This window comes from Schistocerca nitens, chromosome 2 (assembly GCF_023898315.1).
Source record: "Schistocerca nitens isolate TAMUIC-IGC-003100 chromosome 2, iqSchNite1.1, whole genome shotgun sequence".
NCBI lineage: Eukaryota > Metazoa > Arthropoda > Insecta > Orthoptera > Acrididae > Schistocerca > Schistocerca nitens.
In genome coordinates, this window is record NC_064615.1 from 595,264,899 (window position 1) to 595,283,917 (window position 19,019).

A 19,019-nucleotide genomic window follows, 5' to 3' on the forward strand; every position below is an offset into this window, starting at 1 on the left:
TTGAGAGCGATCCAAAAATAATTCATTTATTTCTCAACCGGTTTACACATACCTGTACAAAAAAACAGATTTGTACACTGAACTCTGGTTGTGAAATTGGTGATATTTTGTAATGAACACCAACATTTAACTGAATCGTGTTCACAAGATAAGTGTGTCCACGAAAAGTTGTTGATCAACAAGGAATCTGCACATAATTACTTCTCCTGTACTGTCAGTTGCGCATAGCCCTCAAGATCAGTGAAGGTGGTGGCCAGCATCACAGTATTTGTCCCCAATAACAAAAAGCTTGGTATCTAAGTCACTGCTACATAGTACATGCAGTTGGCCATCACCATTTGGAACCCTCTGCAGATATTAATAATGAGCAAGTACAAACTCACAAAAATAAAATCTTCTTGAAAAGTACATTTATACTTCTTTATATCATGGCTGACCTCATTCCATTATAAATTTTATTTTATTCACAATGTTGCTCATGATATAATTTCGACACACGACAGAAATGCACCTTTGTCTCATTAAGTGACCACCAAACTTAACAGTTCTTCACTAACTTCCTGGCAGATTGAAACTGTGTGCCCGACCGAGACTCGAACTCGGGACCTTTGCCTTTCGCGGGCAAGTGCTCTACCATCTGAGCTACCAAAGCACGATTCACGCCCGGTCCTCACAGCTTCCCTTCTGCCAGTATCTCGTCTCCTACCTTCCAAACTTTACAGAAGCTCTCCTGCGAACCTTGCAAAACTAGCACTCCTAAAAGAAAGGATACTGCAGAGACATGGCTTAGCCACAGCCTGGGGGATATTTCCAGAATGAGATTTTCACTCTGCAGTGGAGTGTGCGCTGATATGAAACTTCCTGGCAGATTAAAACTGTGTGCCCGACTGAGACTCGAACTCGGGACCTTTGCCTTTCGCGGGCAAGTGCTCTACCATCTGAGCTATCAAAGCATGACTCACACCCGGCCCTCACAGCTTCACTTCTGCCAGTACCTTTTCTTTCAGGAGTGCTAGTTCTGCAAGGTTCGCAGGAGAGCTTCTGTAAAGTTTGGAAGGTAGGAGACGAGATACTTGCAGAAGTGAAGCTGTGAGGACCGGGCGTGAGTCGTGCTTCGGTAGCTCAGATGGTAGAACACTTGCCCGCAAAAGGCAAAGGTCCTGAGTTCGAGTCTCGGTCGGGCACACAGTTTTAATCTGCCAGGAAGTTTCATATCAGCGCACACTCCGCTGCAGAGTGAAAATCTCATTCGAGTTCTTCACTAGTTTAGCATTTTTGGGAGTATAATTTGGTCAATACATCCCCTTCATCAGATGCATGTTTTAAGATTGCCCTTCATGCTGCATTGTTGATCATATCACAAGATCTCTGTCAACATTTCAGCATTGCCAAATCTGATCTTCCATCTTCTATACAGTGAGCAAGAACATATACTGTTTGGGGCTGGTTATCACAAGGAGTAATTACGTAATATAAGTGTGAATTATGTGTTGTCAGTTAATTGCAGTAATTGTGGAGAAATACTTTATTGGTCTTAAGTGTTCTGTCTTTCTTTAATGTGCTTGTATGGGCTTTCAGTCATCTGTTGGTGATTGTAGAAAATATACGTGTGGTAATATGGTTTATGTTAACAATCTCTAATTGTAGCCTGTTTGTAGCTGTTAATTCCGATGCCTATGTTTACAGTGTATTATAACTTCTTGTTTGCTGTTACTCTTGCTCCTGAAGTCTTTATACCAACTGCTGGCTGTACAAGTCCTGTCAGCTGATCCCTTCTTTGATTTTAGTTATATCACAAGTTTCATTTTTTTCCAATTCTGTTCAGTACCACGTCATTACTACTTACGTGATCCACGCTTCTGATCTTTGGCTTTCTTCTGTAGCACCATATTTCAAAAGCTCCTGTTATCTTCTTGTCTAAACTGCGGATCGCCCACTTTTCCCTCCTGTACAAGGCTAGATTCCAGACAAATGCCTTCAGAAAAAACTTCTTAAAAATTAATTTCATATTCGGCATTCACAAATTTGTCTTCTTCTTTTGTCATTTCCACTCTACATTTTATACACTCTAATCCTGCCATCTTCATAAATAGCAAAACTTATCTATTTTTAGTGTCTCATTTCCTAATCTAATTCCCTCAACATTGCTCGTTTTAATTGAAGTGCATTCCGTTATGGTACCCTTGTTTTGCTTTCATTAATGTTCATCTTATAGCCCCCTCTCAAGACACTGCAATTCCACTAAACTACATTTCATGGGCGTTTGCTGTCATGCATAAAGAAAGCCATACTCACAAACATAATATGTGTACAAGACAAACTTGTAACTCACCATTTTCATGCACTGTGTTTCAGGCGAGGAAAAGGACTTCTGAAAATTAAAACTTGAGTAATCCAAACCAGAAAATCTGACGTATATAACAAGTTTCTTTTTTTACAAAATAGTAAAAGTTTTGTGGCAAAAATAAATGGCCATTATTAATCATCCAGCAAAAAGACAATTTGCACATATATGAAGAACAGAGGGTCCATTTTAAGTTGTGAACCATAAAAATGTTGTAAAATACAAAAAGAAATCGATAAAGACACTGAAATATTTTAGTGTAGATTTGGAATAGGTGGAATACAAAGACTAACTACACCTCAGCAAGCTTTTTTCCTACCTTCACTGTGTGTTCCATATTACTCCTATTTCCTTACTTCATCTCATTCTCTGATCTTGTATTAGCAATAAAGCTTTCATTCATTATTATGAGTTGATAAGCATTCACAGTATTACCATAGTTTGAGTCTTGAACGGGGCTACAGCTGTCTTACAAGGAGACCATGTTTATAAAGTTCAGAATTCAAATACCAGCTAACAAAGCATGGAGACTCGATACTTGAAAGTTCTCAAGAAAATAAACTTTGCAAGTCTTTGTAAGTGTTTGTAATACAGCTGATTTTTAAACAGCCAGCATCGCTCTGTGGCAGAATGCTTACTTGCCATGTGGTGAGCCTGGTTTCGATTCCTTATTAATGCCAAATTTTTTAACAAACTATCATGTTCTACAAGCATTTCGATAAAGCATAAAATACATAAAGATGGAAAAAAATCAGTAGAGCTCAAGACTGGTAATCACTCAATCACTGGTTTAATTCTTGTTTTCCCATTCAGTGCATATATCTGTGTCATTTAAATAGAAACTTCATAGAATATATGCAAATTAACACGTCAAGCTGTCATTTTTATGAAAAATGCACATCTTCTCATTTCTAATTACATATCACACACAAAAATCCAGTTTTTTGCTGCAAATATAAGTTCTTAATAACCAATCTTTTATTTAAAAACTGTCAATGAAAAAGGTTAAATAACAAAAAAGAACATTACAAATTAAAAATTTTCATATTTATGTATTTTAAACTTCATGGAAATGCTTGTAAAACATGCTCCTTTATTAAAAAATTTTGCATCAAGCAGGAATCAAAGAAAGGTTCACTACATTCTACCACATAGCCACAATGACTGTTGAAAAATCAACCTAAAATTAGGGTATTAAAGACACTCAATACTTGAAAGTCAATTTTCTTGAAAAGTTCTGAAAGATGCCTCAAATTGCTTTGGTTGGTTGAAAATTCAGTTATGAACTTCACATACCATAAATTAAGAAAATACAAAAATCTAATTGCCATGTGGTCTCCCTGTTAGGAAAAACATCTATCGCATTGTAAGCAAATAAGGCTACTTTTCTTGTCTAGATATTTTCTGTTATTTAACGTTTGTTATTTGTTGCTTATTCAAATTGGCAAGAAGAATATTACGATGTTTTCATACTGTATATAAGTGAAATGCTTAGCAACTTGGGAGAAACATTACTTGAAATGATGTAATTCAGACAAATTTTTCACGTACAGGTATTGCAGGATTTGAAAAAACTTATCAGATGGTGGGTGGAGTGAATGCACCAAAAAAAATTGTATGCATTGGAACAGATGGCATTAAACGACCTCAGCTAGTGAAGGTTAGCAGATTCTTGATTAGTTGATTAGTATATAATCTCCAAGATTAAAATGTGTAGACTTTAGTGGTTTTGTCGTAAGCTTTCCTGTATTTGTAAAGTTTGAAACATCAGATGTGCTTTTTCATGTGCTTTATGAATAGAAAAAACCACCCTTATAATGTTTCTATCATTCAAAAATGATCAATACTGTATGTTTCTGACATTTATAATATCCAGCTACACACGTTTTAGCAGGGTGGCGATTCTTTTGGAAAATATGGAATTCTCTGGGAGCTGCATTTTACCTGGAAGAATCAGGGAAATCTCATGGAATTTCATAAAATCTCAGGGAATTCTGCATTTGTAAACTTGTATGGAAATTAAACTGCTGCTTAGGGCTGGTATATAATTCACCATTAATTTATAAGGAGCTTCTGGACACCATCTTCCTTCTCACTCCTGGAATTCTGAGCGAATTTTTTTTCCAAATTTGAGTAACCATCCTGGTTAAGTGTCCAACTTTGTGTGGAAGTAATGGCTGGTACCTTTACAGGCCATTGAAGTACTAAAATGAGAAATTTTTGAGAGAACCTCCTAAAGAACTGTTTTCTCACAGCCCACAATAAATGTAAATTATGAAATTATTCAGTCCCATACTTCCATCAGTGTTCTAACACTTCAGACTATAACTGTCATAAGGTGGCTGTGCTGTCTGCCTTTGTTGATATCACAACTGTCAATAGTATCATTATTTTCAGTCTTCTACTCTCACATTTATGACATAAAATTATACTTTGTACAGTTTATGTGTTTGCAGAATAAAAAATACTGCAGAATCAGTATTCATACTCTGTACTTTGCAGGAATATTCTATTTTACAGCTAAAAAACAATGTCCACTGTGAAATAAATATACTTACTTATGCCGAGATAGTATTATGTGGTCCCTCAACAGATCTCCATTTACAAACAGCACATTATCAATGGACATTTATCCCGCAAAACTAAAATTATTTCACATTTGCCAGAGTAAAATACTGTATCAGCATTAACGTTCATATTGTATGTTAACAACTTAACAGGTAACATTGATTGCAACCGTAGATTAATCACAGATGGTGGTGGTGGTGGTGGTGGTGATGACGACATTGGGACCCAAACAGTCACTAAATAACCTGCAAGTAGTCCTTCAAAATATATTTTTAACTTGCAAACACACCTGAACGAAAGGAACAGAATATACAGTGTCCACAAGCAGTTTTGCCTGGTGAGGCATCTGTAGTAGCCATTAACTACAGACATAATACATCCTTAATAGCCGAATACAAACTGAAAGAGTAACAATTAAGTGCGGATAATAGTGAAACAATCACTTGGGTTCAGTTATGTGTAAAACAAGTGACAGACTTTGATTCAAGCTACATTTTGTCTGCAACAGAGGTAACAAAAATGGTTTTATGTTTTATAATGGAATACTGCAGGAGCTTGAAGTTCATGTTGGGCTAATGGGGTGCCTGAAGTGTATGTGAAAAATCGCCATGTGAGTGATAATAGTTTTGTTTCACTCACAGGAGAACTTCACAGAGATACTGAAAAATCGGATCTAGGAAACCAATAAAGAATACCAACTACCTTGTAAAAGTCTATTTCTAAATTTCAAGATCTATTTTGAAGAAGAAATATCACAATACATTACTATTCTGTACATAAAACTCCTAAACGATTATAACATTATATTGAACGAAATATGTAAGCAATTATTTTTCTTCACTCTGCTTCCACAAAAGACATAGGGAAAGCTAAATGCATAACACAGTAAAAAGTAAGCTCAGCTATCAGGGACATGCAAAATTTAGATGTAGGTATAAAAGAGCAAAATCAAAGTACAATCTGCCTCGTAGAAATGTATTGGACATTATTGGCTGTTGAAGGTATCTGGATCCAGACGCGAGGGAACATTATACTGTGAACTAAGTTGGAAGAATTCTGTAGTGAAATGTTCATTTTATGTTGTAATGTACTCATTAATCACAAAGTCACAAGTTAGTTTTAGTATGACCTCATAAACCATATTAAGGTTACATATGAACTCAATTAGTTTTCTTGTTTCAGATTCCATATGTTTTTGTTTCTTGTTCATACCTGTTGTTTGTGTTTGTCTAGTTTATTCAGAGTTTTCATGTATGCCAGAATTATTATCTTTTTCCCTTTTTGTCATTCTTTTGTTGCATTCTGCACTCTTATTTGTGTCTTGTTTTCATTAAATCACTTTTCAGAAGTTTTTTTGTCTTAACTATGCTTTATGTGTTTGTACTGTGTGTTCTTAATAGGAAAGTTTTGTTTGGTTCTTGGGCACATGTTACTGCAGTATAGCAAATGTTCCACATAATCTTATTAGTCATTTGTAATATGTGCCTATGTACAAAATGTCACTTCTAAGAGTAATCAGGTGCATTTTGTAATGTAAAGTCCAAAATTAGTATAGTACAATATTAGTTTTGTTGATATGTATTAACAAAGACAGTAAAACATAAAGAATAACTAGTACTCCAGCAGCAACCTGGCCTACACTGACTGCTACCGCCACACAGCTGTGCTGCTCTGCCACTCCTGGAGTACTGGTTGTTCTTTGTGTTTTATTGACCCTGTTAAAATGTATCGCACTAGACAACTTTGGACTGCTGTATCGAATGGGCACTTAAAATTCTGCTTATAATCTCTTTAAAAATCTTTCCACTGACACTAGGTGTCACATGAACAGTATGTGGGCTGACTCTAGCTACATATTGCAAAAAAGAAATTGCAAATACTTGTCTAAATATCAGAGAAAATGCGCCTGATAGTATAAAAATAACATAACAAAATATTTTTAGAAACAGTTAATCACATGAGAAAACTGAAGTCCAAAATAATAAAAAAAAATGTGGGCTTATTACTATTTTTGGCTCAAATATTATAATATGTACTAGTTTACAAATAATTTGTGTGTGCATCCTGTGCTGCTTGTGAAAGTAATTGGCACTAAGTATCGTTCAGAGATGAACAGAGTACGCAACTCAAAGAGTCTTCGCAGTTAGATGCAGAAAAGTAAATTCTCTGGTAGAGAGGAGAATGAATTGTAAAAGCAGTTAAAACTGTTCCTCCCTGATAATCCCTACAGTATCTAACAGTACTATGCAAAAGTAATGAAGATCAAGGGACCTGAAAAACTCGCATATGCAATAAATGGCAATATAAAAGGGTTGAATGAAAAGTAATGCCTTCACCTTCATTAACTGGGTTTGAATAGGAATATTTTAACAAATCAAATGCAGAAATTATCCTTAGAATGTGATCTTTAATTACAAATATTCATTTTTCCACATAATCACTAGCCAATTGGATACATTTCTGCCAATGAGGAACAAGTTTTCTGAAGCCATCACAGAAGAAGTTGACACTCTGTTTCCACAATCACAGTCTCTCAGTTTCTTCATCAGAAGCATGATGATGTCCCCGCAGGTTGTCTTTCAGTATCAGTAACAGATGGAAGTCAGATGGTGCTAAATCTGGACTGTATAGAGGATGCCGTATGGTGGTGCGATTCAGTCTCTAAAGTTCTGCTGTGGTGGTGGCACATGAAATATGCGGTTTCGCATTGCCATGCTGCAGGAAAACATTTCCCTTTTCCTTTCGGACCCTTGTTAGCCATTGTTTCAGAGTTCGCAGCATTGCGATGTAACGCTCTGAATTTATTGTTGAGGAAATCAACATAGATAACACCATCTGCATCCCAGTTGAGGGCTGCGTCTTTAATTCCTTTTTCTGGGATGAGAATTTGTGTCGATATTCCATAGACTGATGTTTCGTCTTCATATTGTAATGGTGTACCCACTTTTTGTCTCCTGACACAATTGAATGGAGACATGTGTCACCTTCATTCTCGTAACGCGAGAGGAGTTCCTGGCAAATTTCAAGTCTCAGGTCTTCCGATAGCCAAGCAAAGCAATAATGTGACCTACATGTTCTTGTGAAATGCCAATTATGCTTGCAATCTCTCTCTGAGTGATACGACGATCATCCTGAAGCAATCTGTCAACACTTTGCTTGTGAAACTTAATGGTTGCTGTCACAGGCTGTCCAACGCTTCGTTTGTCACGCAGGTCAGATGTTCCCGCCTCAACATCTTTAAACTTACTCGCCCAAGGATGTACAGTACTCACATCAACACAATCACCACAAACTGCTTTCATTCTCTGATGAATCGCCTTTGGGGTGACACCGTCTGCTGTCAAGAATTCAATGACGGCACATTGCTTAAATTGTATTGACCAACAGTCTGCGCAGGGTTCCATACTCTACACTGTAACAACACAACCGTTCAATGCTAAGGCTTCCCACCAACTGGAGCTGTAGAGAAGAGGCTGCGGAACAAGCCAGTACCTGCTGCATCCAATGCTGCCAACTGTTCAAGAGTTACGAAGGTAGAGGCATTACATTTCAGTCAACCATTGTAGATGTGAATTCTGTCTCAAAATGCAAAATAACCTAATAAATGATATTTCATAGTGAATTGTATTGAGACAAATTATTTTTGTCAGAGATAGTTTGAAATAGCTTTTTTTGTGCACATGTATCTAAAAAGTAACCAGTTTTTGATTACCTTTACTGCACGTTATCTGGCAAAGCCCAATGTGGAAAGATATTGAGTGTAAGAATGTATTTGCAAAATAAGAAGTGCATGAATGTAGTGATGTAGCAGTGCACTCCATGCTCTGGTGCCATACCAGTAGTAGTTGGTATGAGTGGTGTATAAGATACGTGCCACATAAGGCACTGTAGGACTCAACCATGGAACATAGCATCAAGAAACATTTATGTTTGTCACCTAGATTAAGGTGAAAACCTGGTGTAATATGGTAAGTTTAGATGGTGGGTGATTGCATCAAATACTGGTAGAGGCTGGGCCTGAACAATGTCATTTACAACACTTGATTAATCCCAGCAAGAAATTACATGCTAGTCGTTACCAAATCCTTTGTGTTGTATGTTGCTCATTGTTTCCTTTCCATATTTGGACATCCATCATGGGGTTTGAATATGACTCTCTCAGCACCATAAGGGACCAACAATGTCCATGACAGTGTATCAGTTCCAGTTTCACAAACAGACCGAATGTGGGTGTAGGCTGCTACCCTAAGAGGGTGTACAGGGCTTGTTTCCTTGCACTGTCCCTTCCCATATGGTGGTCATAATTCTAGTTCATGCTCATGGTTGACTCCCAGTTTATAGTGTCTGCACTTTGCACCATAGCGATCAGAAGAGAAAACCTGTCAATTTATTTTCATCGCGCCGAAAGCCTTTCCCTAACGTGCAGATAGAATTATTTTCAGTTGTACTTCTGCTCTAAGTACCTTGTTGGTTCTATCTTTAGCACTGTCAAGTATAGGTCACATGGCTATAAATGGCCACGAAAATTTGAAATCAGTATTCTGGAGATTTTGCAATAATTGCATTGGATAGCCAAAGAAAAATAATGTTGAAAATCACCTTAAATCAGAGGAGCACTCTGTTCATGGGCAGGAAAATGCTGCTGCTCAACAGAAACAGCCATTTTTTGAAAGCTTAAATAGTCCCCAAAAGAAGAAAGTGAGAAGAGACCATTTCAGAAAAAAACTCTTGAAATTTTTCCAAAGGCCAACATTCCAGTCAAAAAAGCTCCACATTCAGCAATTTTGTTTTCTTGACAGTCAATTTCAAAGCAGTAAGGCTTTATCTTCAGGTACGCTGTGTGTCGGCCTTTTAAAATTGTACGTCTAAACATTTAGAAAGGGGAAAAAAAATGTGAATTTCATCACAACTACTGCTGTTGTTGTTGTTGTTGTTGTTGTTGTTGTGGTCTTCAGTCCAGAGACTGGTTTGATGCAGCTCTCCATGCTACTCTATCCTGTGCAGGCTTCTTCATCTCCCAGTACCTACTGGAACGTACGTCCTTCCAAATCTGCTTAGTGTATTCATCTCTTGGTCTCCCTCTATGATTTTTACCCTCCACGCTGCTCTCCAATACTAAATTAGTGATCCCGTGATGCCTCAGAACATGTCCTACCAACCGGTCCCTTCTTCTTGTCAAGTTGTGCCACAAACTCCTCTTCTCCCCAATTCTATTCAATACCTCCTCATTAGTTATGTGATCTACCCATCTAATCTTCAGCATTCTTCTGTAGCACCACATTTCGAAAGCTTCTATTCTCTTCTTGTCTAAGCTATGTATCATCCACGTTTCACTTCCATACACGGCCACACTCCATACAAATACTTTCAGAAACGACTTCCTGACACTTAAATCTATACTCGATGTTAACAAACTTCTCTTCTTCAGAAACGCTTTCCTTGCCATTGCCAGTCTACATTTTATATCCTCTCTACTTCGACCATCATCAGTTATATTGCTCCCCAAATAGCAAAACTCCTTTACTACTTTAAGTGTCTCATTTCCTAATCTCCCTCAGCATCATCTGATTTAATTTGACTACATGCAATTATCCTTGCTTTGCTTTTGTTGATGTTCATCTTACATCCTCCGTTCAAGACACTGTCCATTCCGTTCAGCTGCTCTTCCAAGTCTTTTGCTGTCTCTGACAGAATTACCATGTCATTGGCGATCCTCAAAGTTTTTATTTCTTCTCCATGGATTTTAATTCATACTCCAAATTGTTTCTTTTGTTTCCTTTACTGCTTGCTCAATATACAGATTGAATAACATCGGGGATAGGCTATATCCCTGTCCCACTCCCTTCCCAACCACTGCTTCCCTTTCATGCCCCTTAACTCTTATAACTGCCATCTGGTTTCTGTACAAATTGTAAATAGCCTTTTGTTCCCTGTATTTTACCCCTGCCACCTTCAGAATTTGAAAGAGAGTATTCCAGTCAACGTTGTCAAAACTTTCTCTAAGTCTACAAATTCTAGAAACATAGGTTTGCCTTTCCTTAATCCATTTTCTAAGATAAGTTGTAGGGATAGTATTGCCTCGAAGTGTTCCAACATTTTAGGGAATCCAAAATGATCTTCCCCGAAGTTGGATTCTACCAGGTTTTCCATTCGTCTGTAAATAATTCGTGTTAGTATTTTGCAGCTGTGGCTTATTAAACTCATGGTTCGGTGATTTTCACATCTGTCAACACCTGTTTTCTTTGCGATTGGAATTATTATATTCTTCTTGAAGTCTGAAGGTATTTCGCCTGTCTCATACATCTTGCCCACTAGATGGTAGAGTTTTGTTAGGCCTGTCTCTCCCAAGGCTGTCAGTAGTTCTAATGGAATGTTGTCTACTCCAGGGGCCTTGTTTCGACTTAGGTATTTCAGTGATCTGTCAAAAGTTTTCATGCAGTATCATATCTCCTATTTCATCTTCATCTAGATTCTCTTCCATTTCTACACTCCTGGAAATTGAAATAAGAACACCGTGAATTCATTGTCCCAGGAAGGGGAAACTTTATTGACACATTCCTGGGGTCAGATACATCACATGATCACACTGACAGAACCACAGGCACATAGACACAGGCAACAGAGCATGCACAATGTCGGCACTAGTACAGTGTATATCCACCTTTCGCAGCAATGCAGGCTGCTATTCTCCCATGGAGACGATCGTAGAGATGCTGTATGTAGTCCTGTGGAACGGCTTGCCATGCCATTTCCACCTGGCGCCTCAGTTGGACCAGCGTTCGTGCTGGACGTGCAGACCGCGTGAGACGACGCTTCATCCAGTCCCAAACATGCTCAATGGGGGACACATCCGGAGATCTTGCTGGCGAGGGTAGTTGACTTACACCTTCTAGAGCACGTTGGGTGGCACGGGATACATGCGGACGTGCATTGTCCTGTTGGAACAGCAAGTTCCCTTGCCGGTCTAGGAATGGTAGAATGATGGGTTCGATGACGGTTTGGATGTACCGTGCACTATTCAGTGTCCCCTCGACGATCACCAGTGGTGTACGGCCAGTGTAGGAGATTGCTCCCCACACCATGATGCCGGGTGATGGCCCTGTGTGCCTCGGTCGTATGCAGTCCTGATTGTGGCGCTCACCTGCACGGCGCCAAACACGCATACGACCATCATTGGCACCAAGGCAGAAGCGACTCTCATCGCTGAAGACGACACGTCTCCATTCGTCCCTCCATTCACGCCTGTCGCGACACCACTGGAGGCGGGCTGCACGATGTTGGGGCATGAGCGGAAGACGGCCTAACGGTGTGCGGGACCGTAGCCCAGCTTCATGGAGATGGTTGCGAATGGACCTCGCCGATACCCCAGGAGCAACAGTGTCCCTAATTTGCTGGGAAGTGGCGGTGCGGTCCCCTACGGCACTGCGTAGGATCCTACGGTCTTGGCGTGCATCCGTGCGTCGCTGCAGTCCGGTCCCAGGTCGACGGGCACGTGCACCTTCCGCCGACCACTGGCGACAACATCGATGTACTGTGGAGACCTCACGCCCCACGTGTTGAGCAATTCGGCGGTACGTCCACCCGGCCTCCCGCATGCCCACTATACGCCCTCACTCAAAGTCCGTCAACTGCACATACGGTTCACGTCCACGCTGTCGCGGCATGCTACCAGTGTTAAAGACTGCGATGGAGCTCCGTATGCCACGGCAAACTGGCTGACACTGACGGCGGCGATGCACAAATGCTGCGCAGCTAGCGCCATTCGACGGCCAACACTGCGGCTCCTGGTGTGTCCGCTGTGCCATGCGTGTGATCATTGCTTGTACAGCCCTCTCGCAGTGTCCGGAGCAAGTATGGTGGGTCTGACACACCGGTGTCAATGTGTTTTTTTTCCATTTCCAGGAGTATATAATATTGTCCTCAAGAACATCGCCCTTGTATAGACCTTCTATATACTCCTTCCACCTTTCTGCTTTCCCTTCTTTGCTTAGAACTGAGTTTCCATCTGAGCTCTTGATATTCATGCAAGTGGTTCTCTTTTCTCCAAATGTCTCTTTACTTTTCCTATTGGCAATATCTATCTTACCCCTAGTGATATGCTCCTCTACATCCTTACATTTGTCCTCTTGCCATCCCTGCTTAGCCATTTTGCATATCCTGTTGATCTCATTTTTTAGATGTTTGTATTCCTTTTTGCCTGCTTCATTTACTGCATTTTTGTATTTTCTCCTTTCATCAATTAAATTCAATATTTCTTTTGTTACCCAAGGATTTCTATTAGCCCTCATCTTTCTACCTACGTGATCCTCTGCTGCCTTCACTATTTCACCTCTCAAAGCTACCCATTCTTCTTCTTCTGTATTTCTTTCCCCCATTTTTGTCAATCGTTCCCTAATGCTCTTCCAGAGACACTCTAAAACCTCTGGTTCTTTCAGTTTATCCAGGTCCCCTCTCCTTAAATTCCCACCTTTTTGCAGTTTCTTCAATTTTATATACAGTTCATAACCAATAGATTGTGGTCAGAGTCCACAAGTGCCCCTGAAAATGTCTTACAATTTAAAACCTGATTTCCTGAATCTCTGTCTTACCATTATATAATCTATCTGATACCTTCTAGTATCTCCAGGCTTCTTCCATGTATACAACCATCTTTCATGATTCTTGAACCAAGTGTTAGCTATGATTAAGTTATGCTCTGTGCAAAATTCTACCAAATGGCTTCCTCTTTCATTTCTCTCCCCCAATCCATATTCACCTACTATGTTTCTTTCTCTCCCTTTTCCTACTCTCGAATTCCAGTCACCCATGACTATTAAATTTTTGTCTCCCTTCACTACCTGAATAATTTCATCAATCTCTTCGTCATCTGCGGAGCTATTTGGCATATAAACTTGTAATACCGTGGTAGGCGTGGGCTTCGTATCTATCTTGGCCACAATATTGTGTCCACTATGCTGTTTGTAGTAGCTTACCTGCATTCCTATATCCTATTCATTATTAAACCTACTCCTGCATTATTCCTATTTGATTTTGTATTTATAAACCTATATTCACCAGACAAGAAGTCTTGTTCCTTCTGCCACCGAACTTCACTAATTCCCACTATATCTAACTTTAACCTACCCATTTCCCTTTTTAAATTTTCTAACCTACCTGCCTGAGTAAGGGATCTGACACTCCACGGTCCGAATGCCAGTTTTCTTTCTCTTGATAACAACGTCCTCCTCAGTGGTCCCCGTCCGGAGATCCAAATGGGAGACTATTTTACCTCCAGAATATTTTACCTGTGCCGTGCGTGTGATCATTGCTTGTACAGCCCTCTCGCAGTGTCCGGAGCAAGTATGGTGGGTCTGACACACCAGTGTCAATGTGTTCTTTTTTCCATTTCCAGGAGTGTATAACTACATTGAATAGACGACTGTGATAAATTGTAGTGCGCTTATGTTGTGAATTAATGTGGACTGAAGTGTGATTGGCAGGGGGGAGTGAAACCTACTGCTGACAGATACTCTTCTCTTGTCAGAAAACATGAAAGGAATTGGTAAGCTTTCCCTGTCTAATGAATGGATCACAGTGAACATCTGATGCCCTGATATTGTGCATGGTTGGTTATCATGTTGTTTCCATAATTTAGTGACCTTGGCCATAAAGACAGATCCCACACTATCTTGGTTTGAACCATATCAATGCTATCATTAATTAGCATACTGCAGAGTACCCAAGTACAACACAGCACTTAGAAGAATATCTGTGAAAGGTAGATTTACAATTTCAGAAATGCTTCTCTACTTGTAGTAACGATTGTAGATGGGTATGATTAGTGTGATACCAGACAATTTAATGTCAGGCGAGAACTGTTAACACCACTAAAAGGGTGGATTACTGTTAATAGCATTAGCGGTCTTATAAAATATAATTTGCAGACTGCACAGTGGCTAGGTGACACTATTTGTTTCAGTAGATCCACTTACAAATGTCTTATGATCATTGTTGCATGATAAGCACTTGTGGAAAATACAATTTAAAAAGGGTGAAGCACTTTACTGGATGCAGAAGGACAAATTAAAGATACAAGTCATTCCAGTGTTAATATTAGACATAGAGATTTAGCTTTTGTTGACATGCATATTTATTTGTTATTATTATTATTATTATTATTATTATACTTAAAAAAAAAAAATTGCAGTATTTTGCGTTTTTTCCAAGTTGCTTTGCTTTTACATGCAGTACACTTTACAGAATAACAATGCAATAAGCTTTTTTACTCTTTGTTTCTAAAGGAAAAAAGAGATGACAAAGAGACATAGAGCATGGCCAGAGCTTTCCATCAGGAGGTGCAACCTCCAGTGCTACACCTAAAACAGGAATGTGTTCGTTTCCTGTACAGCACCTATCAGTGTGACTGTCTTGTGTGATTTTAACTTGGTTTTATACAATTGGAAGAAAGAGACAATTGCTGTAAGGTGAATTAGTTCAGGGATCAAATTTGATACTGCAATATATGTCGTTCACAAATATTCCATAGCAAGCTAGTATTTGAAAAAATGTAACATAAACATTCACTCTCAGTTAGGTCGTAGACCTGTTTTGACTGGCCAACTGCTTCCTACAAGATAGTACAAGGAGGAATCTATGGTCTGGGATGTGTGATTGGCATGTCATCAATCCTTCCAGCTGTTATTGCCAGTAGATAAATCCTTATCATGCTGCTGCTTCTCTATTCAAGGTGTTTCTCGTTTCACCTCACGAGGCTTTTTGGATACAGTTCCAGACCTCTGTGCCTGAGAAAAGAAATCGAACCCGGCTCCTTCTGCACTGAAGTAAGCTACAGCACTGTTCAACTACAGAGATGGTGTTGTAACTATGTTATATTTGATGTTGATGCTTATTCTTTAAATGTTCTTTTTGCAGCAAGTACTCTGTGTTACTTTTGTTTCTCCCTGCTTCATTGATTATCTGACTAAACATTGTGTATTCTGTTTGAAGGGTAGAGATGATCTCCGACAGGATGCTGTAATGCAACAGGTGTTTACAATGATGAACACATTTCTCAGAAGAAATAAAGAAACTTCAAAGAGAAAACTACTAATGAGAACATACAAGGTAAGTGCAAGTGCTGAAATAAAGAACATCTACAAACTGCATCAGTGCGGAATAGAGGTGAGCTGCCATCAAAAGCACAGAAATAAAAAGTAATATTTGATCAGTTAATTACTAATTATGCCTTTACCAACTCAGTGCAAAGGATGAAAAAGAGAGGAATGTGAAAAGGCACCACAGACCTCTTGCTAGTTAAATCACACTGTGTGGATCACTTGTACGATTAATCACAATGTTACATTCATGCTGCTCATTTATGAGGGGCAGTGAAATGAAAATAAGACAAGTGGGAAAAAAGTAAGTAAACTGATTATTATTTCAAAAGTAATTGTGATTACTGTTAATATACACTGAGGTGATAAAATTCATGGGATAGCAATATGCACATAGACAGAAGGCAATAGTATCACATACACAAGGTATGAAAGGGCAGTGCATTGGTGGAGCTGTCATTTCTGCTCAGGTGATTCATTTAAAAAGTTTCTGATGTAATTATGATCACACAACGGGAATTATTAGACTGTGAACATAGACTAGTAGTGTGAGCTAGATCCATGGGACTTGCCATTTTTGAAATCATTAGGGAATTCAGTATTCTAAGATCACAGTGTCAAGAGTGTGCTGAGAATACCAACTTTCAAGCACCACGGACAACACAGTGGCAATGGCCTACTCTTGCAGCAGCGTTTGCGCAGAGTTGTTAGTGCCGACAGACAAGCCACACTGCATGAAATAACTGCAGAAGTCAATGTGGGATATTCAGTGAAGATACCCATTAGGATAGTGCAGCAAAATTTGGTGTTAATGGGCTGTGACTGCAGACAACTGACAGGAGTGCCTTTGTTTACAGCACAACATCGCTTGCAACATCTTTCCTGAGCTTCTCATCATATTCTTTGGATCCTACATGACTGGAAATCGGTGACCTGGTCAGATGAATCCTGATTTCAGTTGAAGAGAGCTCATTATAAGGTTTGAGTGTGGTGCAGATCCTAGAAAGCCGTGGACCCTAGTTGTCAACAAGGCACTGTGCTAGCTGGTGGTGGCTCAATGACAGTGTGGGGCGTGTTTACATGGATTACATTGGGTCTTCTGTTCCAAGTGAAGCAATACTTAACTGGGAGTAGTTATGTTCGGCTACTTGGTGACTATTTGCAGCCATTCATGGACTTCATGTTCACAAACAATGATGTCATGTCACCGGGCAATAGTTGTTCCCGATTGGTTCGGAGAACATTCTGGGCAATTCGAGCACATGATTTGACCGACCAGATCACCCGACATGAATCCCATTGAACAATTATGGGACATAACCAAAAGGTCAGATTGTGCATGACATCCTGAACTGGCAATAGTTTTGCAGTTATGGTTGACAATAAAGGTAGCATGGCTCAATATTTCTGCCAGGGACCTTCAGCAACTTGTTGAGTCCATGACACATCAAGCTGCTGCACTGCACCATGCAAAAAGAGGTCCAGTGCAATATTAGGAGGTATCCCATTACTTTTGTTACCACAGTGTATTTATCCCATTGTGAGACAAAATGGAAAGAGATCGTGACTACATGGAGGATGCGTAAAGGCTTCCCAGCAAACCTTGGCTGTTCCATGCAATTCAAACAAAATCCAAAAGAACAGATACTATCTTCATATAGTTAAGGCTGACAATGGATGCACATGCATTGCCTGAACTCTTACGAGACTCGGTAAGATTATCTGCCACGAGTAATGAGTGTAATGGACAGGGGCACTTCGAATGTAGTGTGTGAACATTAAGGTGGGAATGTGGGTCTCACGGGGAGTGTGCAAGGGATAAATTCCTGCAGCCGCACTATCCTCTGTGCCCTCGATGCCTCAGATGGATAGAGCGTCTGCTATGCAAGCAGGAGATCCCGGGTTCAAGTCCCGGTCGGGGCACATATTTTCCACTGTCCCCATTGATATATACCAACGCCTGTCAACAGCTTAGGATCTTGATTTAACTATCATTTCATAAATAAAACTTTCCTTTTTCTGTAAAAACCAACTGTGAGGAAGAAAACAAAACACCATATTATTGTGTATACAATTTTTGTTCAAAAATATACAGAGTCCACCAGAAAAATGTGTTGTTGTATGGTCTGTGTATGATATGTGTTGTAGTATGGCTCAACAGATGTTAGTACTTTCATTTCGGTATTGAGAAAACAAGACAGCTGGAACACGATTGACATTTGAGCAACGAAAATGTATTGTGAAGTGGTTTTTTAAGTTTGATAATGCTGTTGAAGTGCAACATCAGTGGAGGTGAGAGTTTGAAACAGAGCCGCCAACCCGACTAAGAATTGAACGCATGACTGACAAGTTTGAATTGCATGGAACAATTTGCGATATTCACAAAGGAAGATCAAGAAGACAGCTTACAGCAGTACAAATGTATGAAGAATTCTGAAAGCTGCAAAGTAGAAAGTTTCATTCCACAATTTCTGCACGCAATTAATGATGAAGATGCTGATCGCCGAATGCAATTTTGCGAATGGTATCAGCAAATGGTAACTGATGATTACTCTTTAAATGCATTGGCTGTGAAGAGAGCTTTTGGTGACAGTGATTTGAGTTGAACAATGCCAGGTTATACAAATATCTTGATATATTGAAGTAAACCTACAGTACTGAATTAACACCATTTACATTTACTTTTTATTAACATTTGCTTTCCTTATGGCACAACCTAAATTTACCCAGAGCATTAGACATAGGAAAAATTTTCTCTCTTCTTCTTCTTCTTCTTCTTTCTTTCTTTTTCTTTTTTTTTTTAAAAAAAAAAAAAAAAGACTTGTCAAACGTTATCGTGAAAGACAGTGTAACTTTGTACAAGCATGAAAACTGAAAGTTCTACTCTAATAGTGCATAGTTAGTGTAGATTTTCACTTTCCCAAGCACTCAGCAACTACAAATGTTAAATGTTAAAATTTCAGTTGCAGTGTGTAATTTATTGTGTCCAGTATTTCTAAAACAAAATTTTAGAA

General features: G+C 39.2%; 1 protein-coding gene and 1 non-coding gene across 2 annotated transcripts in view; both read left to right on the forward strand.

Annotated features, from left to right (window-relative positions):
* LOC126236666 (serine-protein kinase ATM) overlaps positions 1-19,019 on the forward strand; it is a 500,205-nt gene that overhangs the window by 437,812 nt on the left and 43,374 nt on the right. Inside the window, exons 39-40 of the mRNA XM_049946145.1 lie at positions 3,898-4,004; positions 15,899-16,015. Coding sequence (XP_049802102.1) covers positions 3,898-4,004; positions 15,899-16,015 — 224 coding nt within the window. The remainder of the gene's footprint in view (positions 1-3,897; positions 4,005-15,898; positions 16,016-19,019) is intronic.
* On the forward strand, positions 17,854-17,928 carry Trnaa-ugc (transfer RNA alanine (anticodon UGC)). Its single transcript has one exon. It is a non-coding gene; the product is annotated as a tRNA-Ala (tRNA).